Here is a 19778-nt window from a genome sequence, read left to right as displayed (position 1 = left end):
GTCAAACAAGTAACTTCCCTTTTCCTTTAATTCTATATGCTGTATAAGTTAACGAAGATAAGGAATTGCGCATTATTATCTGCAGTCAAGTTTGTACGAGTGAAAGATGGAAAAAGAAACGAGAAAAAAAAACGCCCACTGTAAGTCAAGTGCTTAACTAACAAGATAATAAAATTAATGGAATACTTTCACACGAATGATGGTGATTATTTTTTGTATTTTTGTTGTTTTTATTAATATTCTCCTTTAATTCCATAAAACAATAAACTGTACCGTGTACATTTCATTATAAAAATAGTAATACTAAGGATGATCCATAACTCGGTTTAAAATTTAAATTAAGTTATATAATCTCTCATGAAAAATTTATTGAAAACTTGATATTGGATACTTTTCATTAAAGATTCTGCACAACCGAAATGTAGATAATAAAACTTTTTTAATTTTTGCATATCAAATGTATATGGTGTCTAAATTAACGTTATGTTGTAGTTTTGCTTTTTTTGCAACAAAATGCACAAACACGAAGGGACAACAAAGTCAATCTCACGTTTTTTCGTGCTTTCGCATTTTTTTGTCGAAAAGACGAAAAAACAATGGCGAAAGAACGACACAAAATTTTGTCGCGATTTTGCATTACATCCATAGTGTAATTGCTTTTCGCCACAAAGACACAACAAAGTCAAAACTTTCTCGTACCTTTGTGTTTTTGCATTGTTGCATTTTTTGCCATATTGACGCGTTCCAGTTGTAGGCCCTACACATCTTCATACTTTATATTAAAGATTTCTTTTTCAGGCTTTATTTTGCCAGTGTTGTTTCTCCTAATGTCAGCTTATGGAACGCCAGTTAATGGTAATTTGTTAATGTGTAAAATTGAATGAAATAGTTTATCTGTGAGTAAAACCAAATTTTTCTATGCATCATTAAAATTTTATAAATGAATTAACTATTATCATAGACCTACATTATGGAAGCCTTGGAGGGTCACTTTTGAGTTTCGACTTACGGATATTTTATTTTTGACTTTCGACTTTTGACTTTTGATTTGTGACTTACGTCTTATGACTTTTGGCTAACCCATTTTACACGTGCTCTAGATGCTGAAAGCAGCAACTTTGGTTTCAGGTATGTTTTTAAACGTTTTAAATAATTTCATTTAGATTTGTCATGGAGGAGAGGATGTGTTAAGGAGGGAATTTAATATTACTTGATGTAATCCCATAGTGGTAACATATCACAGACTTTAATTCCACAAGTGTGACTTTGTGTTTTGTACAATCTTCTATATTCTAAATATGTTCATTATATTAGTGCTTATACATTTTTTGTCCTCATCACAAAATCTGTCCATGAGTAACAAACAAATAACTGTTTTACAAGTAGACAGGGAATACAAGTTTTACGTCTTAAAATGGCATGGTGCACAGTATTAAACATGTATCGCAATTCAGCATTTTATTGAGCTAACACGGAATCAGTAAAGAACGGCAAGTGCTATGTTCATACACACAAGTACAAAGTTAACTTAAAATTGTAATCGAGCACCATTTGCATTTAGCATCAATGTCTAATTTTGTTGTATATTTTAACAATTGAGAAAAGAACACTTAAGTATAAACGTAGATATAGAACCAGTAAGAACAAAATATCCTACTAGCATTTAAAATATTTTTTTCGCACCTATCTATCTTTAAAAACGGAGCTAAGAGATTTACCCATTTTATATAATATGAATGTATAAAGATTTAGATAAATGATAAACTCTTATTTCAGACACAACTACTGGACAAAAGGTAACGAGGATGAAAACCTTGATGTTGATCTGTGTCTTCATCATTATACTGTTCAGCATTACCAAAGCTACCGTGCCAAGATACCTACCCTCAACATCTATAACAAACAAAACTCTGCTGATAATAGAGTACTTTCTGGTACAGCATGGCATTACGACGTCATTTAGTACAGTGAATAGACTTTTTTTAAAACGCTTAAATTTAAAACGGCGTAATGGAATATATACTCCTTTTGAGACTGTGTCTGATGTTATAAACAGAGAAATACAAACAAATGGACAACGCATAGAATACCGTACAATATGGCGTAGGTTAATGCAGGATTACCACATGTACGTCAAGGGAGACGACTTCATGGAAATAATGAGAGCGCTTGATCCGGATGGTATTGAGATACGGAAAGCTCATCGCTTATGCCGACGCGTATACTACGCCATGACATATGGACGGTTAAGACAAACTTAAACCATAAGGATTTTATATCCATGGTGCTGTGAATGGGTATAGTAGACAAATAACATGGTTAGAGGTTTTGGACTCAAATAACGACCCACACCTTATTGCAAGATACTTTTAGACACCTTTAATGAACATTATCAAGTCCCCCTCACCCAATTACTAGGTTGTGATGTTGGTACGGAAAACTGCATTGCTTTACTATTGTAACAATACTTCAGACACGATTCTACAGATCCGATAGTTGGTACTCGAAGCCTTGTAGCTGGAAAAAGCACATCTAACCAACGCATTGAGAAGTGGAGGTGTACATAACGAGAAAAAATGGAATCAATTGGTGGATTTATTTTCCAAGACTTACGCGATACTTGTGTATTTAATTATCTGTATCCGATACAATGTGAGAACTTAAAATTTTGCTTCATGGACCTCATATCTCGACACGATAGAAATATGCATGGAAATGTTTCTCTACCCCACCAATTTGAACAGTTTTATCATATCATTCAAAATTTAAAAAAATCACTAAAATTACATTTAGTCAAAGGGCTTGTATCAAAGTTTGCTAAAATCTTTCTAGAAGTATATTGATTCATTCTGTGAAATATGGACGGCTTTTACCGGCTAGTTTGTAATATATAAAGCATTGAAAATGTTATAATTGTAATTTGCTCTTAGATTTTTTAAGCATTAATTAGGCAATTAATATCTGTAAAAAATATGATAATAGAAAACGAGCATATTTTTCCATCTTAATATAGCTAGAAAAATACTGTCAAAAGAAAAAATGAAGAAAAAAAAGTTGGCTCCTATGGGATTCGAACCCACAACCCTCTGATTTCATGCAACTAATGTAAATACTCTTGAAATGGAGGTACGTTAATGCATTAGGATGGTCATATCTTAACGGGTCATTTCTTAAACAGTCTTTGCATGGTATTTTTTTTACGAAACAAGCGTACGTGTAGTGGGAATCTTCCTAAAGTTATTTAAAAAAATCAAATCTAAACACTTTTAATGTACAAGTTAATGGTCCTTACTCAGCAGCCTGTAAATATTAATTTGTAAAGTTTTTGCATCACAATATATGTATGTGCAATTTTTTTGTAACTTTTTACGTAAAATACTTGCAGTGTTTCTTTTTTGTTTTTGGCATACGTATTACGAGATAAACTGCACTATATGAATCGACTTCTGGTTGTATCTCTTCTATCAAGCCCTGGTTACAAAACGGCTGTCCGACTAGGAATAGAACCTCGGTCTCCCGCGTGACTGCATGGCAGGGACACTTTCCACTGTGCCAAATGTCACAGGGGGGAAAGATATGCAGCCATACCGGGATTCGAACCCAGAACCCCTTACAGGGCTAGCTCTGTCCCGACCGAGATTGCACATCATCTACTGAATAGATTCGTACGTGACATATAAGTTATACGTGAAATTTTCAAGTATGTGTAATTAGATTCAAACGTCTTATTCATTCGCAACAAATAGCAACCATACTTTATATGATGTATTATGGTATCTAAAATGAATATATATGATTGTTATTTCAAAAATAGTAATTGATCTTTGTAATAAAATGCTGACCTATTTTCTCGTGTTTTTTTTAGGTTTGCCTTATGACTTTTCACTTATAATTTATCACTTTTTACTTATGACTTTTATCTTTTGACTTATAACTTTTGCCATTTGCTGTTACTCTTTGCCTTGGTATAAACATTAATTTTACTTGATTTTAGATTAATGCAAAATAAGCAAATTTGTGATATAATCACCAAACGCAAGGGAGCACATCAGCCGAGAGTGGTGTTGAAGTCATATGATGTTTACAAGTACATTTAAGCCACCAGCCTCATTTTTGCATTAGAATTATTGCATTCATATGTTTTATCATAGTTGATCGTTTTTTACGTGAATTATCAACATCAGTTGTTAATGTGAAATCATATGTATAGAAGTTTTAATTCGGAACATTCATTTTATAAGTGCCGTCTGCAGCATTAAGTATTAAAGTAAATAAACTATTCTTGGTAAATAACGAATTTTTTTATTCAGATTAAACAGTTCTTAGCTATTTTCTGGATGTGTAGCTTTATTACAATTTTTTATTAACATTTTACATCTTTAAATAGATTATTTAATTCCTTGTTGATTTTAGTCACGGTTGACTGGTACGCTATTTTTCCGTTGTTGACTATTAAAGAGGGTACAAGCGTTACGCATTATAATACATTAAAATAAAGGAGATATATGTACGGAATATTTTGTAGTAGTAGCTTTTTAAGGCTTTGTATTTTGCTACAAGCAGCGGTGGAAAATTGATATCTCGCGAGACAGAAGGTCGAGTGAGATATCAATTTTTCCAATGTTGCAAGTAGAAAAATGCATAGCCTCAGAAAGCTACTACAACATAATTTTACTTTTCTTATATACCTTTTCGTTATTAGTAAAAATAATTTTCATTAAACTACACTTCTATAAGAAATTTCAGAAAATAAAAAATAAATTTATGACTGACGGATGAATACGTAATTTATGCAAAACCGGCGACGCCTCTTATAATTTTGGTTCCCGTTTCCTAATGCTACGTAAGACACAGCTAAGATCGGAACCAATGTCAAAAATAATCCGGCATTTCCATATATGGTTCGTATTTGTCACTAACATAATACGGAATTTTCTATCCGTTGGAAGAAATTTATAGGTATAAAATTAAATTTAGAAAACGGTTTTGACACAAATATGACTTGAAAACTCTAGATGATTTCTACTTCAAACTTGTACTTATTTACATTATCATTGTAAATCTGGTCCTGAATGATAAAAAGACATTTTCCTCATTTGTTGACAATTTATTTATCTATGTAGAGATAGTGTTCCGTTAAAATTATAAGTAAGAGGTTGAAATGAGCAAAGTAGAAATAGAATAGCAATCACTATAGAAGTAAACTGTGTGGAACCAGCCAACTCCCTCAACAGACTACCTAAATATACCTCTACCGAGAGACCACACTACCAAAGGTTTTTACCTCACGGTCTTGACCGTGACAGGTTGGCAGAGCTATCAATAATTGTTTGGAATAAATGCGTTTAAACAGATAACAACAAACATTTTTTATTCTACAACCGTGCTTTATTTGTTTAACAAAATTGTTGTCTTATAAGAAAACAAAATGTATTAGATAGGCAAAACAAACTGAATTTGAGCTTCATTATATTTAATTTAAAAACAGAGATAAGAAATACAGAGGTAAGCATTTTTTTTCTAAAATAGCACACATGCCTTACTTAAAAGCTAACACTAAGGAACAGCTAAAAATAAACACTGCCATCAACAAAAACATCAATTAATACACTTGTTACTATATATAGTAACAAAATTGTCTATGATTTCAACTGATTATGAGTGTCACGTGACCTATTATGAGTTTGCGGCCCGGGGCCGAGAACTAGTTATCAGCCCGCAGAACATGTGCACGTGCACAAACTGAAACAATGACGTCATATTTTACGTCATCAAACAGTTAACTGTAAAAGTGAAAGTAGGTTGTCAGCACGAATCGCTTTATTTTTATTATGAAAGCTTAAGCGTATTTAGTACAAACACATTTTTGTTACTATTGAAATTTAAAGAAATAATACGACAAATTCATTCCGAAAAAAAAAGTGAAAATAAAACTTGCTTCTTGATTCTACTGCTTTGAACACACAAACAGTAAACATCTCTGTACAGAACAGTAGAAGAGTAGACAAGAATTTCAAGGAAAGAACTTCAAAGTCTATTAAATTTTGTTTTAATTTTTTTTTAAATGCTACTATTAGATCTTCCAAGTGTATTAAAGACATTAATACACGTCAGCGTAGGGCCGGAAGGTGATAATCGGCCCTGAATGAATAATGACCCTCGGGCTAAAGCCCTCGGGTCCATTATTCATTTTGCGGGCCGATTATCACCTTCCGGCCCTCTCCTGCCGTGTATTAATCTCTTATTAATACACTTGTTACTATATATAGTAACAAAATTGCCTATGATTTCAACTGATTATGAGTGTCACGTGACCTATTATGAGTTTGCGGCCCGGGGCCGAGAACTAGTTATCAGCCCGCAGAACATGTGCACGTGCACAAACTGAAACAATGACGTCATATTTAACGTCATCAAACAGTTAACTGTAAAAGTGAAAGAAGGTTGTCAGCACGAATCGCTTTATTTTTATTATGAGAGCTTTTAAAGCGTATTTAGTACAAACAAATTTTTGTTACTATTGAAATTTGAAGAAATAATACGACAAATTCATTCCGAAAAAAAGAAAAAGAAAATAAAACTTGCTTCTAGATTCTACTGCTTTGAACACACAAACAGTAAACATCTCTGCACAGAACAGTAGAAGAGTAGACAAGAATTTCAACGAAAGAACTTTGTTGTTGTTTTTTTTTTTTTTTTAAATGCTACTATTAGATCTACCAAGTGTATTAAAGACATTAATACACGTCAGAGTAGGGCCGGAAGGTGATAATCGGCCCTGAATGAATAATGGCCCTCGGGCTAAAGCCCTCGGGTCCATTATTCATTTTGCGGGCCGATTATCACCTTCCGGCCCTCTCCTGCCGTGTATGAACCTCTTAGTATTTACGTCACAGAAGACATATATACATGCAATATTTCTACAAAACAACACATCGTTGATACGTTACTGATGAAAAACTAAGAAAATCATGAGTTATCTAACGAAGCTTTTAAAAACATAATATAATTTAGGTAAACTAGCGCCGCTAGAGTGACTGTATTATTATTGAAGTCAAGATTTTAAAAATTATTGTCAAAGCGTTATTTCTTCATTTCTAAATGTTCAAAAGAAAGAAAAAACAAACACAGTCTCTAGCTAAAAAAATCCTAGTTAACTTTAAGAAACTGTATACATTGTAATAACTATAATGTATATATTAAATAACGTCCACAAGTTCGTTTTTTTTTTTCGAAGAATAACCGACTTTATATGTAATGGAAATATCATAGTCTTTCGTAATTAGCATACCCCCCACACACAGCATGTCGAAAAAGGGAATGTTTAACTTAGAAGAACGATTAAATATTATAATCAAAAGTTTTGTTAACAATACAATGCACTCTGTCTCGCCGAGATATATCTGCCAGTAAAGTTGATGCCTCCAACAGTTTTTGAGATAATTATGAGTTTAACAAAATCTAAGTATGAAAAACAAGAAGAAAAAAAATCAACAACAAAAGGGGCCTTTCTAAAATGTAGCTATGATGGCAAGAAGTATGTTTCTTTCTGCCTCGCCAAGCTATATGAACATGCAAAGTTTGATTTCGATACCTTTCTTTTAAGTGTTAAAATTTACAATGGGCAAATACTGAAAATTATGAAAGCCAGAATTATGAAATTATGAATTCATGATTTTTCACACTTTTCTCTGTCTCACCATGACCTGTATATCGATACAAGTTTTGTACCATATTGGAGATATGTACAGTATAAATTAAATTAGCGGAACGTGACATTGCGTGTTTCCAATAAAGTTTCCACAATAAGTGGTGGGGTTAAAACTTGAAAATTATCGAGCGTCTGAAACAAGTGTGAAAAGGTAACGCTCGTATTCCAAAATGTCTGAATATTTCCATAGACAATAACGAAGAAAACCAAATCACTAGTGTTTGGACATTTTGCATTTGCTAAACTGTACTACTTTCCACTCGGAACGAACGCTGTTTTGCCATGAAACCTCTTAGTCTTCTAAACTGGCTCCGAAAACTTGACAAATATGTATTGCTGATGCTCTTGCAACTGCTTTGTAGTTGAAACCATTCGACAGCACGTCCTTAATTCCTACAGGTAGCTTAACTAGAATTTAAACTGAAAATATTAAAAGTATGTGTTATCTCAATTGAAATGAAATACATATATATACAAAATGAAATACAAAAAATCCCTTAATACATAACTGTATACAAAGTTTATAAACAAATAACATGTACTTTGTACTTGGTATGTGACCTAAGTTATTGATACTGAACAAGTGAATAAAGTTTTAATATTATATCATAACTGGTTTATAGGACCATATTTCATAAACCATCTGACAAAACATTTTAGCTTTAAAAATGGGCATAAATATGTCAAATTGTGCGCCACTCATACGAAACTTGGTCATTGATCTTAGATGTCAACACATAATATGTGTTCTAAGTTTCAAAGGAATCGCTGAAATAGTGTTTGAGAAACCATTTTTCATGAAAATTCTAAACCATGAATTCAAAATCGAAAAAGAGGCATAATTTGATAACAATGCAATTCAGAGATTTATAACACAGAGCGTGTTCTAAACAAGTGTGTGAAGTTTCAAAGCTGTATGATTTATTTTTTTTTAAATACCATGTTTCATGAAACTTCTTAACCACAAATTTCTTTGTCAAAATAAGGTCTATAATTTGGCCTATATTCAATATTAGATGGACGAAGAATGAACTACGGGTGAAAACCGCTTGTAACTGCAGCAAACAACAATGTGAGACTGGTTTGGATTTAAAACAGGAACCCATATAAAAATAAAGCGTTTGATTCATTCGCTGTATGTCAATTTGAGATTATATATCCCTGTTCCGGAAATCAAAATAAAAAATGGATACCCAATGCAATGCAATGCAAGCAAAGTATGTTCTTTTCTTAATCAATTTAAAAGGCTTAAAAGGCCTAACCCTAACCCACATATTTTGTTTTTTGGGAGGCTATGCCGACCCAATGTTAATAACCGTCTGTCAAATCTTACTGCCGCAGTAATCAGGTCAAAAAATAGTACCTTGATTTTTTCTAAGCTGACTCATCACTCATCACAGACATTTACAATATGAAAATATTTTCATTCTTTAATTTCATATCTGCAATTTGTAAAGATAATAATTCTCTGAAAAAATCTTGATATTTGTTTAAATCACTACTCCGTGACGTCATACTGCCGCGGTAATCAGGTCAAAAAATAGTACCTTGATTTTTTCTAAGCTGACTCATCACTCATCACAGACATTTACAATATGAAAATATTTTCATTCTTTAATTTCATATCTGCAATTTGTAAAGATAACAATTCTCTGAAAAATGCTTGATTTTTGTTTAAATCACTACTCCGTGACGTCATACTGCCGCGGTAATCAGGTATAGGCATACGTACGTCTGTAATAAATAGTTCTGGTATGAAAACCCTTCAAAATAATAACTTTATCAATATTTTTTTAACAAAAAGCATAAATGAAAATTTATAAGTAAATGCTTTAATTCAGTGGCAAATATTCTTTATTATTTTTTGATAACAATTTTCCAATTACTACGCAGCGACCAACTGTTTATGACGGTCATTAACTAGAACGTTGCAACACCGTATTCTCAATATCATGCATGTTTTTGTTGTTATAAACTATTAATAGTCCTTAATATTTTTTAAAGACAAATAATTGTAAACTGTCGCTTACATCAGAGACATGGATCATGCTTGCGTGATAACTAAGGAAAACTAACTTATTTGTACACCCCAGGAGGCTGTACGCGGAAAACGCTCATAAACCGCTAAATCATATAGCTGTTTAGTAAATATTTTGCATACATTTAACTAAAAATTCACTGATGGTGATGAACATATAGTTTGAAAACATTATATTCTTTAACCATTATCGCCGAAAAAAAACTATTTAACTACAAAACCCCTAAGGACCTCCGACAAAATTCCAGCACAATATTACATTTTACATTAGCAAAATAAAAAAGCAATACTTATATTTTCATCTTACATAATTCATTAATCAAACTTTTAACATAAAAGTATCTTTGGCAATTGACAGATCCCTACTCTGATCTTTTATTGTATAGGAATAAATTTAAACATGTGCTCTTTTGTTTAGGAATATTTTGTAGTGAAAGTCTTATATATTCACTAATCTCATAATTAGAATTAGACAGGTCAGGAATTTATACAAAACAGTTGTTTAGTTAACTATGCTCATTTTAATCCCAATAGAAACATTCAAATATTTGTGGTAAAAAACATGACCAAAGTACCTAGTAGTCGTTTACCCGGTGGTGATCCCATTAAACTGATTATAGATTCGAATTGATTAGAAAACACAAATAGAAACATGTGTTTCCGTACAACAAAATCGGAAGTAAAGTGAACAGTTAATTGACAGAAATATTGGTCAAATATGTTTTAACAAGGAAATAATTATTTCAGAGAAAGACGCAAAGATCAGTATGACCCCGTATTGTGTAATTAGAAAGTTTATTCAATTCTAGGGCATACATCATAATTTGATAGTCCATGTGTAATAAAATTCAAATTTTCAATACAGATTATGAGATACATAAAAAAATATTAAAGAATAAGAAGCTTTAATTAAAAAAAAAAAAAAAAAAAAAAAAAAACGCATACATATACAAATTACTTACAGTCGAGCATCGGGAAGTCATTAACATATCTTACGAAACTTTAATTTGAAACCGATATTTGCGCGCGCTGAAGTGATTAATGTTTATTTGAAAAATAAAAAAAAAGAACTTTTATGGTTGTGTTCTAAAAATAATGGTCGGCATAAGAGGAATTTCTTATTCATTTTACAACACTTGAAAAATTACTACAGAAAATGTGTTGTTGTTTTGTTTTCAACAAAAGTGTGTGTGTTTTAAGTTTATTTATACTCGGCGCCAGAATAACCATATGTCCGAGATTATAGCATCTGGGACGTCTTTTTCAAGCAGATTCTTCCTGGAAGCCCATTCTTCGTTCTTTGGTGGTAAAGGAGATGACAATACCGTCAAGGCATCAACTTTCTGACTGACGACAACAAAAACGGCATCTATTAGCGCCAAACCTCCAGAGTAAGTCACGACAGGTCAACCAATCACCTCTGGTACTTATGATGACTTGACTATGACCTTCCGTGTGCCTTCTCCGCGACGTGCACGCCTCTGGAGGTATTTGGAGAAGTTTCAACAAAAACTTCCAAAACACCGCCATTTATAACACCATTCATAGCACTGACGGCTTCGATGTTCTCATATATTTGCGGGAAATGGTCGACAGGGAAAACCCTACGTAATAACCGCACACCCTGTTAACAACAGATTTTCCGCAGTATATATTTCAAGCTAGTGAGGTTTAAAAATACACGTAGAATCTATCGATTAACTACCAAAAGTTGGTTGAGTGTTGGCGGTAAAAAAAGAAGATATAACTTCCTGATCAATTTTCACTTATGTTGATTCAGTTTTGAATAAGCTTTGCAGAGTTGTATTTTTTCAAGAAATATTTAGCTTTAATATTATCCGACGCCGTCAGTAATGAAATGGGATTAATTTTTCTGAAACGTGATTTTATTCGAGATTTGCTTCTGGAGAAGACAACCTTCTGTCCGTAGAGCATGAATATTAATACTCATCACAAGACAGTATCTTATTGATCTCAATTATGGTACATCTAAACGTGTATAATTTTTATGTTCAATAAAAATGTTGCATCACTTGCAGTTGTTATTATCATTCAATAATATTAAAATGACATAAAGTATTTATGATGAACAGTCCTAGAATATTTTGATAAGGAACCGTCAGTTGTAAAATGTTATTGTTATCTGATAATGAACAGTCGCCATACTTGCTGGTATGTCATTTATTATTGACAGTTTAGGTTTTTCAAAATTTGCATGATAAACAGTCCGAATGTAGACCTCAATTAAATCTGGGATGTACTATCGTATGTTCCAGATTAAATGTTCTGGAATATTAACAAAATGAATAGTCAACCACATTAACCATATATATGAATGGTTGAACACAACAGTAAGGATAAATAGCGCAATGTGCATATCTTTTTATTTTGGTAGCATATTTTAAGCAAAAAGAAAAGAAACTATAAGTCTGAAACATTCTCTCATAGCCTCCCCATCAGTACATTCAGTGCTTTGATTTAAATAAGTCTCCAGGAAACTTAGGTAAATGAACTTACCTCGTCTGAATCGTTGTCATATTCTACTATATTTTAATGGCTAGCACGTGGGAAATAACAAAATCCATAAGTCATAAATCAAAAGTCATAAATCAAAAGTCATAAATCAAAAGTCATAAGAAAATAGTAAAATAAATCTATAAGTCGAAACTCAAAAGTGACCCCCCAAGGCTTCCATACCTACATCTATTTTCATTTGTGATCTTAAGTTAAACATTTAGTGATTTTTAAGGTGTCGTTTCGTCTCTTTGTATACGCTAGTTTAAACATATAAATTTTGCTTTTTTATTGACTGACTTATTTATGAAAAGTTGACTTTAATCTTCAAACAATAACCGCACATTTTAATTTTCATTGTTAAAACTGTTTGAAGAATTTATCTCCTCGTATGGTAAAAAAGCCAATATTAAAGAAAGAAAGATAGATAGATAGAAAGAAAGAAAGAAAGAAAGAAAGAAAGAAAGAAAGAAAGAAAGAAAGAACGAAAGAAAGAAACCCTCATTATTATTTCAAACATTTTTTTATGCAGAAACTCATGCCAAAATATTATGTTGAGATAATGCGTACGTGGACTGTAAATTAGCAGACGACGCTTACAACATATGTGCAATAAGAACACTGGCCGCTGTCAAATACTGTCCGAAATATTGTGGCTTCTGCACAGGTTTTCTTTACTTTCTTTTTTATTTATTTGACGGTAATTTACGGGAGCGTCTGGTGCCAATTTAACATTTTCTGTAAAAAAAATGATAACTCCTACGTATATTCTATATAAAAAAAAAGATAACTCCTACGTATGAGATAATAAAGCTTAATTAGGAGTTTATAATTCCTACGTAGGACCTTGTTACTTCTTCGTATGAGATTTAAAAGCCTCATTAGGAGTTTGTGTCTCCTACGTAGGACTTTATAACTCCTACTTATAACTCCTAATTAAGCTTTGTTATCTCATACGTAGGAGTTCTCATTTTTTTATAGAACATGTTAAATTGGCACCAGGACGCTTCTTAGCAATTCGACAAAGGTAGAAATGTAGAAATATGTCATAGATAAAAGGTGCATTGGAATAGCTTATGTTCATATTTAGTTTGTATACTTGACAACATTGTCAGTAACAAAACTGATTACAAGATTCTATAGGTATTAAATTTATTTTATTTGTGAATAAGCTCCTTACTCGTAGGTTTACAGATGCAGTTGTCGCTCAAAAGAAACAAAGTTAAACAATATTTCATTTACATAGAATTATCACAAATTTGACGCAATCTGCATGAAGAAATTTAACTAAATTGTCTAGGAAAAAGAGTTGAAGATTTTGTAAAGTATTCTATATCATTTGCTGTTTGATATTAGAAAGGTGGAAAAATTTGATTTGTTGATTAATGAAGACGTCGTGCAAATTGTTCGTTGTTCTTGTCAAAGGTGCAAGAAACTATGGTATTAGAACATCGGTATATACAAGATCAAACGAGAAGCTTTTGAAACCCGTATAAAATCACGCCCGTTTAACTCACAACGAGTGGAAAATGTCCATCGGTAAAAATGTTGTGAGCAACTTCCGTTCCTCGTTGTGAGCACCCATCTATGACGAGTGACACGATAAACAAGGTGAGTTTTTCATAATTTTTGAAGATTACAGACATTTATGTAAAAATATCGGAATGCAGTTAGCTAGCGACGTGTTTTCCGAGTATGCACATGTAAAGATATTGCCTGTTGGTGGACAATTTGATGGAAATACCGTGCGACGCAGTCACTCGGGGTAGCTGGAAAACTGGAGACAACTTCTCTTTGGACCTAATTTAACATTGAAAACGTCGATTCTGGTGACGTTTTGTGCATTCTAACCTAAACAGACAGATGCCCACAAGTCTTCAGCGTAAATTATTATCTGAAAGTCTTCGTAGAAAACGAAGATATACTCTTTTTTTGCTTTAATCCTCGTTGTGAGCACCATAACCTCGTTGTGAGCAAGACAAGCGCAGTGCTTGTCTGGTTTTAATATGTAATTCAAATGGCAAGAATACAATTTTCAATCTACCAAAAGCAATCAAAACGTTTTTGTACAATAGTTTTCTTTGCAATAGTTCTTCTTTTTTTTTTTTTTGAAAATTATTCTTCATATTCACAAGTCATATCAGATTAACAGAAGAACTAATCAGTGGAGGTAAATCAGGTATTTTATTTCGTATACTCTAGTGTGGCACGACTGAACATCACGCGGTGTTTATGAATATTTCAACAATTTCACAATCTGTGTGATACACACATACATGTGTTTATCCTGAGCTGAAGACTGACCAAGTTATGTAAAACAAGAACTATCACGGTAAGTTGGCAATGCCCCTGAAGTGGTGCTTTGTCCTTAGATTTATGGACCAGATAGATTATTTGTTTATGGACAATTAGATCTTCAATGTGAAGGTAATTCAAGGTCAAGGTGAAATAAATATAGGTCAGTTGGAAGGTCTTGTCCAAAGGGGCATTGTGTCCAAATATGAATTAATTCCACTTACTTATAAAGAAGTTATGACCAATGTTAAAGTTTTTGGATTTTCTAGAAGGTCATTCACGGTACAAGGTAAAGAAAATACAGATCAGATTAGAGGGGTGTTGTTTCAAAATATGAGTAGAATCCGTATACTAATAAGGAAGTTATGACCAATTTTTAAGTTTTTGGACAATTTGACCTTCAAGGTGAAGGTCATTCAGGGGTCAAGGTCAAAGAGATAAGGATAGTTGAAAGGCCTTGTCCAAAGATGTGTTGTGCCTAAACATTATGCCAGGACATTATGGCCAATCTTAAATGTTTTTGGACAATTTGACCTTCAAGGTAAAGGCCATTCAGGGGTCAAGGTAAAAAAAATACAGGTCCGTAGAAAGGTGCTAGGGGATGTTGTGTTCAAAATATGAAACAAATCCGTTTACTAATAAGGAAGTTATGGCCAATGTTAAAGTTTTTCGACAGATTGACGGACTGACAGACGGACAGTTCAAAACTAATATGCCTCCCTTTGGGGTATGCACAACGTCTTGCAAAGAAATGCTGCTGTGCAAAAACGTTTTAATTGCTGTGGTAGATTTGAAAATTATATTTTCACCATCTGAATTACATATTAAAACCATACACGCACTACGCTTGTCTTGCTCACAACGAGGTTATGGTGCTCACAACGAGGATTAAAGCAAAAAAGGGTATATCTTCGTTTCTATGAAGACTTTCAGATAATAATTTACGCTGAAGACTTGTTGGCATCTGTTTTAGGTTAGAATGCACAAAACGTCACCAGAATCGACGTTTTCAATGTTAAATTAGGTCCAAAGAGAAGTTGTCTCCAGTTTTCCAGCTACCCCGAGTGACTGCGTCGCACGGTATTTCCATCAAATTGTCCCCCAACAGGCAATATCTTTACATGTGCATACTCGGAAAACACATCGCTAGCTAACTGCATTTCGATATTTTTACATAAATGTCTGTAATCTTCAAAAATTATGAAAAACTCACCTTGTTTATCGTGTCACTCGTCAAAGATGGGTGCTCACAACGAGGAACGGAAGTTGCTCACAACATTTTTACCGATGGACATTTTTCACTCGTTGTGAGTTAAACGGGCGTGTAAAATGCTAAAATGCAATGATGAAATTCAAAAATAATGCAAAGGTTTCATTATTTACATATCAGTTGTTGTAATGTTTTTTAGCGGATGGATCCACATTACTTCCACCCACAGGAACAACAATAGATACATGTTTAGACAATGGTCACATAGACTGCAAACAAATGAATGACACGTTAAATATATGTGCCAAGAAAGACACTCCACCCACTTTATTATACTGTCCAAAATTCTGTGGTTTATGTACATCTCCAAGCAAAGGCAATGTAACACATCACGTGGCTACAACAGTCTCTATAGGTTCTTCTTTATTTGGCTTCACATAAGTAAGAAAAACCCGAAGAAATGGTGAAATGATATGTTGGGAAAATTAGATATTGTATTGATGTTTTAAAAATCAGATTTTGTATTGATGTTTTGAAAAGGTTGATTTCCTGTTGATGTTTTAAAAAAATATTTTGAATTGATGTTGAGAAAAATAGATTTTGTTTTGATGTTTTTGAATTTTTTTTTCATGTTGAGAAAATTAGATTAGGTATTGATGTTGAAAATGATATTTTTTTGTATTGACCGAACAGTCACAAAAACATCATTTTGTTTATTCGAAATAATGGTCTAGTGGTACAAATTACTATTTTTAAAATCTATCTTCCAACAATTTTATCACAAAAATCAATGATCACATATGATCCGATAAAGGAACATTATGCCTCAGACATTTATATTTTTTGAAATTCTTTAGAAATACCAAATGTGTTTGATATGTTTTAATAAAAGAGCATGTTAGAAGAAAGTAGCACTGAACTTGCAGTGATGTGTCGTAATTGTAGCAAAATGTTTTGACTTCCAAACAAAATTCTAATTCAGTATATATATGCAATCAGAGCAAAAAGTAATTTATGGATATGGCAAATGCGCATTTTTTTTTAAACTGTGTCATAATACCAAAGATAGAAAACGTTTTGAGAAATAAATATTTTAGCATTTCTAAGGCATTTATAATCATGATAATGAGCCTTTGATGTTTTCAGCGGATGTGTCTACACTATTGCCACCCAAAGGAACAACAATAGATACATGTATAGACAATGGTCACATAGACTGTAAAACAAAAATGAATGATACATTAAATATATGTGCCAAGAAAGACACCCCACCCACTTTATTATACTGTCCGAATTCTGTGGTTTATGCATGCCCTCTGATGGAGGAAATACAAAATCTGCTTCAACAACATTCCGTAACATCCACAGGTACGTGAGAATATGATGCCAACAAAATTAAAAAATATTAACTTCTTTGATCTATGGTACATACATGTTTAGCATAAAATTAGTGTAAAATTTCTATTTGACCAGCAGTATTTTGTTAGTTTTCTGAAGTACCAATAAAGTTCTGCTGGTAAAATGGCAAACGCCTTGTACCAATTGAAGGAAATTAAAAACACCATCTTGTGTCTTAATAAAACATGTTAATGAACCGCGCCATGACAAAACCAACATAGTTCGTTTGCGACCAGCATGGATCCAGACCAGCCTGCGCGACCGCGCAGCAGTCTGATCAGGAACCATGCTGTTCGCTTTCAGTTTTTCTACTTATATAATAGGATCTGTAAGCGAACAGCATGTATCCTGAATGATTCAGACTGCGCGGATGCGCAGGCTGGTCTGGATCCAAATTTTGTGGTTTATGCACGCCATCTAGCGGAGCAAATGAATCAAACCATGTGACATCAACAATTTCAATGTGTTCACATCAAGTCAAAGTAAACACGAACGTCGATTTGTTTAAGACAAAATAAATTAAGTTATGTATAAGTTAAGAACAATGGTAGAAACATACATGTTTTTAGTCGCTTTTTTCTTTTGAAATACAAAACCTTCATTTTTTCATTACTGACTTTGTTTAGGAATGAATACATGCATATCAATTTTGTCTGCTCGTTTTACGTAAAACAGTTATTCTTAATATATATATTTATCCAGGTTCACAAACAACACAGACGAAAAACCATACAGATGACGACAAAATCATCAATCATACAGTCTACTACAACGAGTCCTCCACCTAAAACACTCCCACCAACAACAAGTAACAATTTACATTTATTCCAAAATGAACATATTTTTATAAGAATAACATTTATTTACATACTTCTCTTTTTCTTTTATTAAGCATTAAATGTTGATACACTGGTACTTTGTTCTTCGTCATCCTTCCTTTCTATATGTTACCCCTTTTGGGCGCCGGCCTCTCAAATAGTTATGCAACTGTTAATTAAGTAGTTTAATTATATATATTTTCCTTTTTTTCTACTTATAAATTATGTCCTATATTTTCTTTTTATAGCGCAATGTGCGGTATGCGCTGGGCCACAATTTCTGTGTGAAAAATTGTTCACACCTACAGCCTGTACTCCACCGAACAATTACTGTATCAACACAATTACGAACAAGCTAGATGGCACTAGAACCGTAAATAGAGCATAAGTCAAGAATTATATTACTATTATATATAATGACTTCTCTTGAATTGCTGGAAATATATGGCCGCCACCTTTCAAATCTTATTTAAATTGGATTAGGGTAATGTGTAACAGTATTTAAGATAAGAAATTCATACAGTACATAGTGTGATGAAATAAGCTTTTATGAAATTCATAATTGTTTTCTATTTAGTTAAAGAATTTTAACACTATACATAACTTGTAAATTCCAAAAACGAGAAAACAATACTGCTTGAAATACCAAAAAGAAGAAAACAATGCACGGCGAAAAAATAATCAGTTCCAAAGCAATTATAACTTTAGGGCGGATTTTTTTATATATCTTTTCTTTTTTCAAGAAAAGATCTTCATTTTTTTGTGTGAAATATTTCAGTTGGGCATTCGGGTAAAAATAAATCTACCAGTCATTCTAAAAGTATGAGATAGAAATTCTAGATGAAGATTTATGTGAAAAATAAATCGCAACACGTTTTCGTTTACTTTATTGACCTAAATATTGTCTATTTATGACACAGATGTGGAGATTTTAACACCTGTTATAGAGAATGGTACCTGGGAACATCGGACGAGGACCAGTGTCGTAATTTTGACGCTACCGACCAGCAGTTTATCGACTTCCGGTGTACATTCTGTTGTATCAGTGACAACTGTAACAAACCACTACGTCCTCTAAACAGCGACCTCTACAAACCAGTCTAGTCGTCACATCACACTCTCATTTGTAAAATTATGTTTATCTTTGAATAAATCTGTTGAAATATGATTTTTTTTCTGAAGTTTACATTTCAATTTTCAATTTTTCTAAAAGCAGCTCGAGTTGATGGATGACCACTCAAATACAAATAGAAGGAAGTTTATATTTTATATTGAATTCTATATTGAATACAACAAATGCGTTTTAGACCTGATTTCGTTCGTAAATTCCAACAAATACGCTTCTATTTATCGCCAATTTAATTATTACTGACTGCTGAACACATGATCCGACTGCATGAAAACGTCTATAACATAAAGGTTGAAAAACATTTTATCACATCCCTATGGTGGCTGATTTTTGGGGAGGCTATGCCGACCCAATGTTAATAACTGTCTGTCAAATCTTACTGCCGCGGTAATCAGGTCAAAAAATAGTACCTTGATTTTTTCTATGCTGACTCATCAACTCATCACAGACATTTACAATATGAAAATATTTTCATTCTTTAATTTCATATCTGCAATTTGTAAAGATAATAATTCTCTGAAAAATTCTTGATTTTTGTTTAAATCACTACTCCGTGACGTCATACTGCCACGGTAATCAGGTCAAAAAATAGTACCTTGATTTTTTCTAAGCTGACTCATCACTCATCACAGACATTTACAATATGAAAATATTTTCATTCTTTA

General features: G+C 32.8%; 1 protein-coding gene across 1 annotated transcript in view; it reads left to right on the top strand.

Annotated features, from left to right (window-relative positions):
• The window catches only part of LOC132726286 (uncharacterized), a 31332-nt gene extending 12180 nt beyond the window's left edge, over positions 1 to 19152 (top strand). The window contains exons 5-6 of the mRNA XM_060711591.1: positions 18233 to 18370; positions 18907 to 19152. Of these exons, the coding sequence (XP_060567574.1) occupies positions 18233 to 18370; positions 18907 to 19088 (320 nt within the window). The 3' untranslated portion in view covers positions 19089 to 19152. The remainder of the gene's footprint in view (positions 1 to 18232; positions 18371 to 18906) is intronic.
• The last annotated feature ends 626 nt before the right edge of the window (positions 19153 to 19778 follow it).

This window comes from Ruditapes philippinarum, unplaced genomic scaffold, assembly GCF_026571515.1.
Source record: "Ruditapes philippinarum isolate M1 unplaced genomic scaffold, ASM2657151v2 ctg9897_1_1_1_1, whole genome shotgun sequence".
Lineage (NCBI taxonomy): Eukaryota > Metazoa > Mollusca > Bivalvia > Venerida > Veneridae > Ruditapes > Ruditapes philippinarum.
The sequence above is the reverse complement of the archived record's forward strand: the minus strand, read 5'-3'. Positions and strand labels throughout refer to the sequence as shown.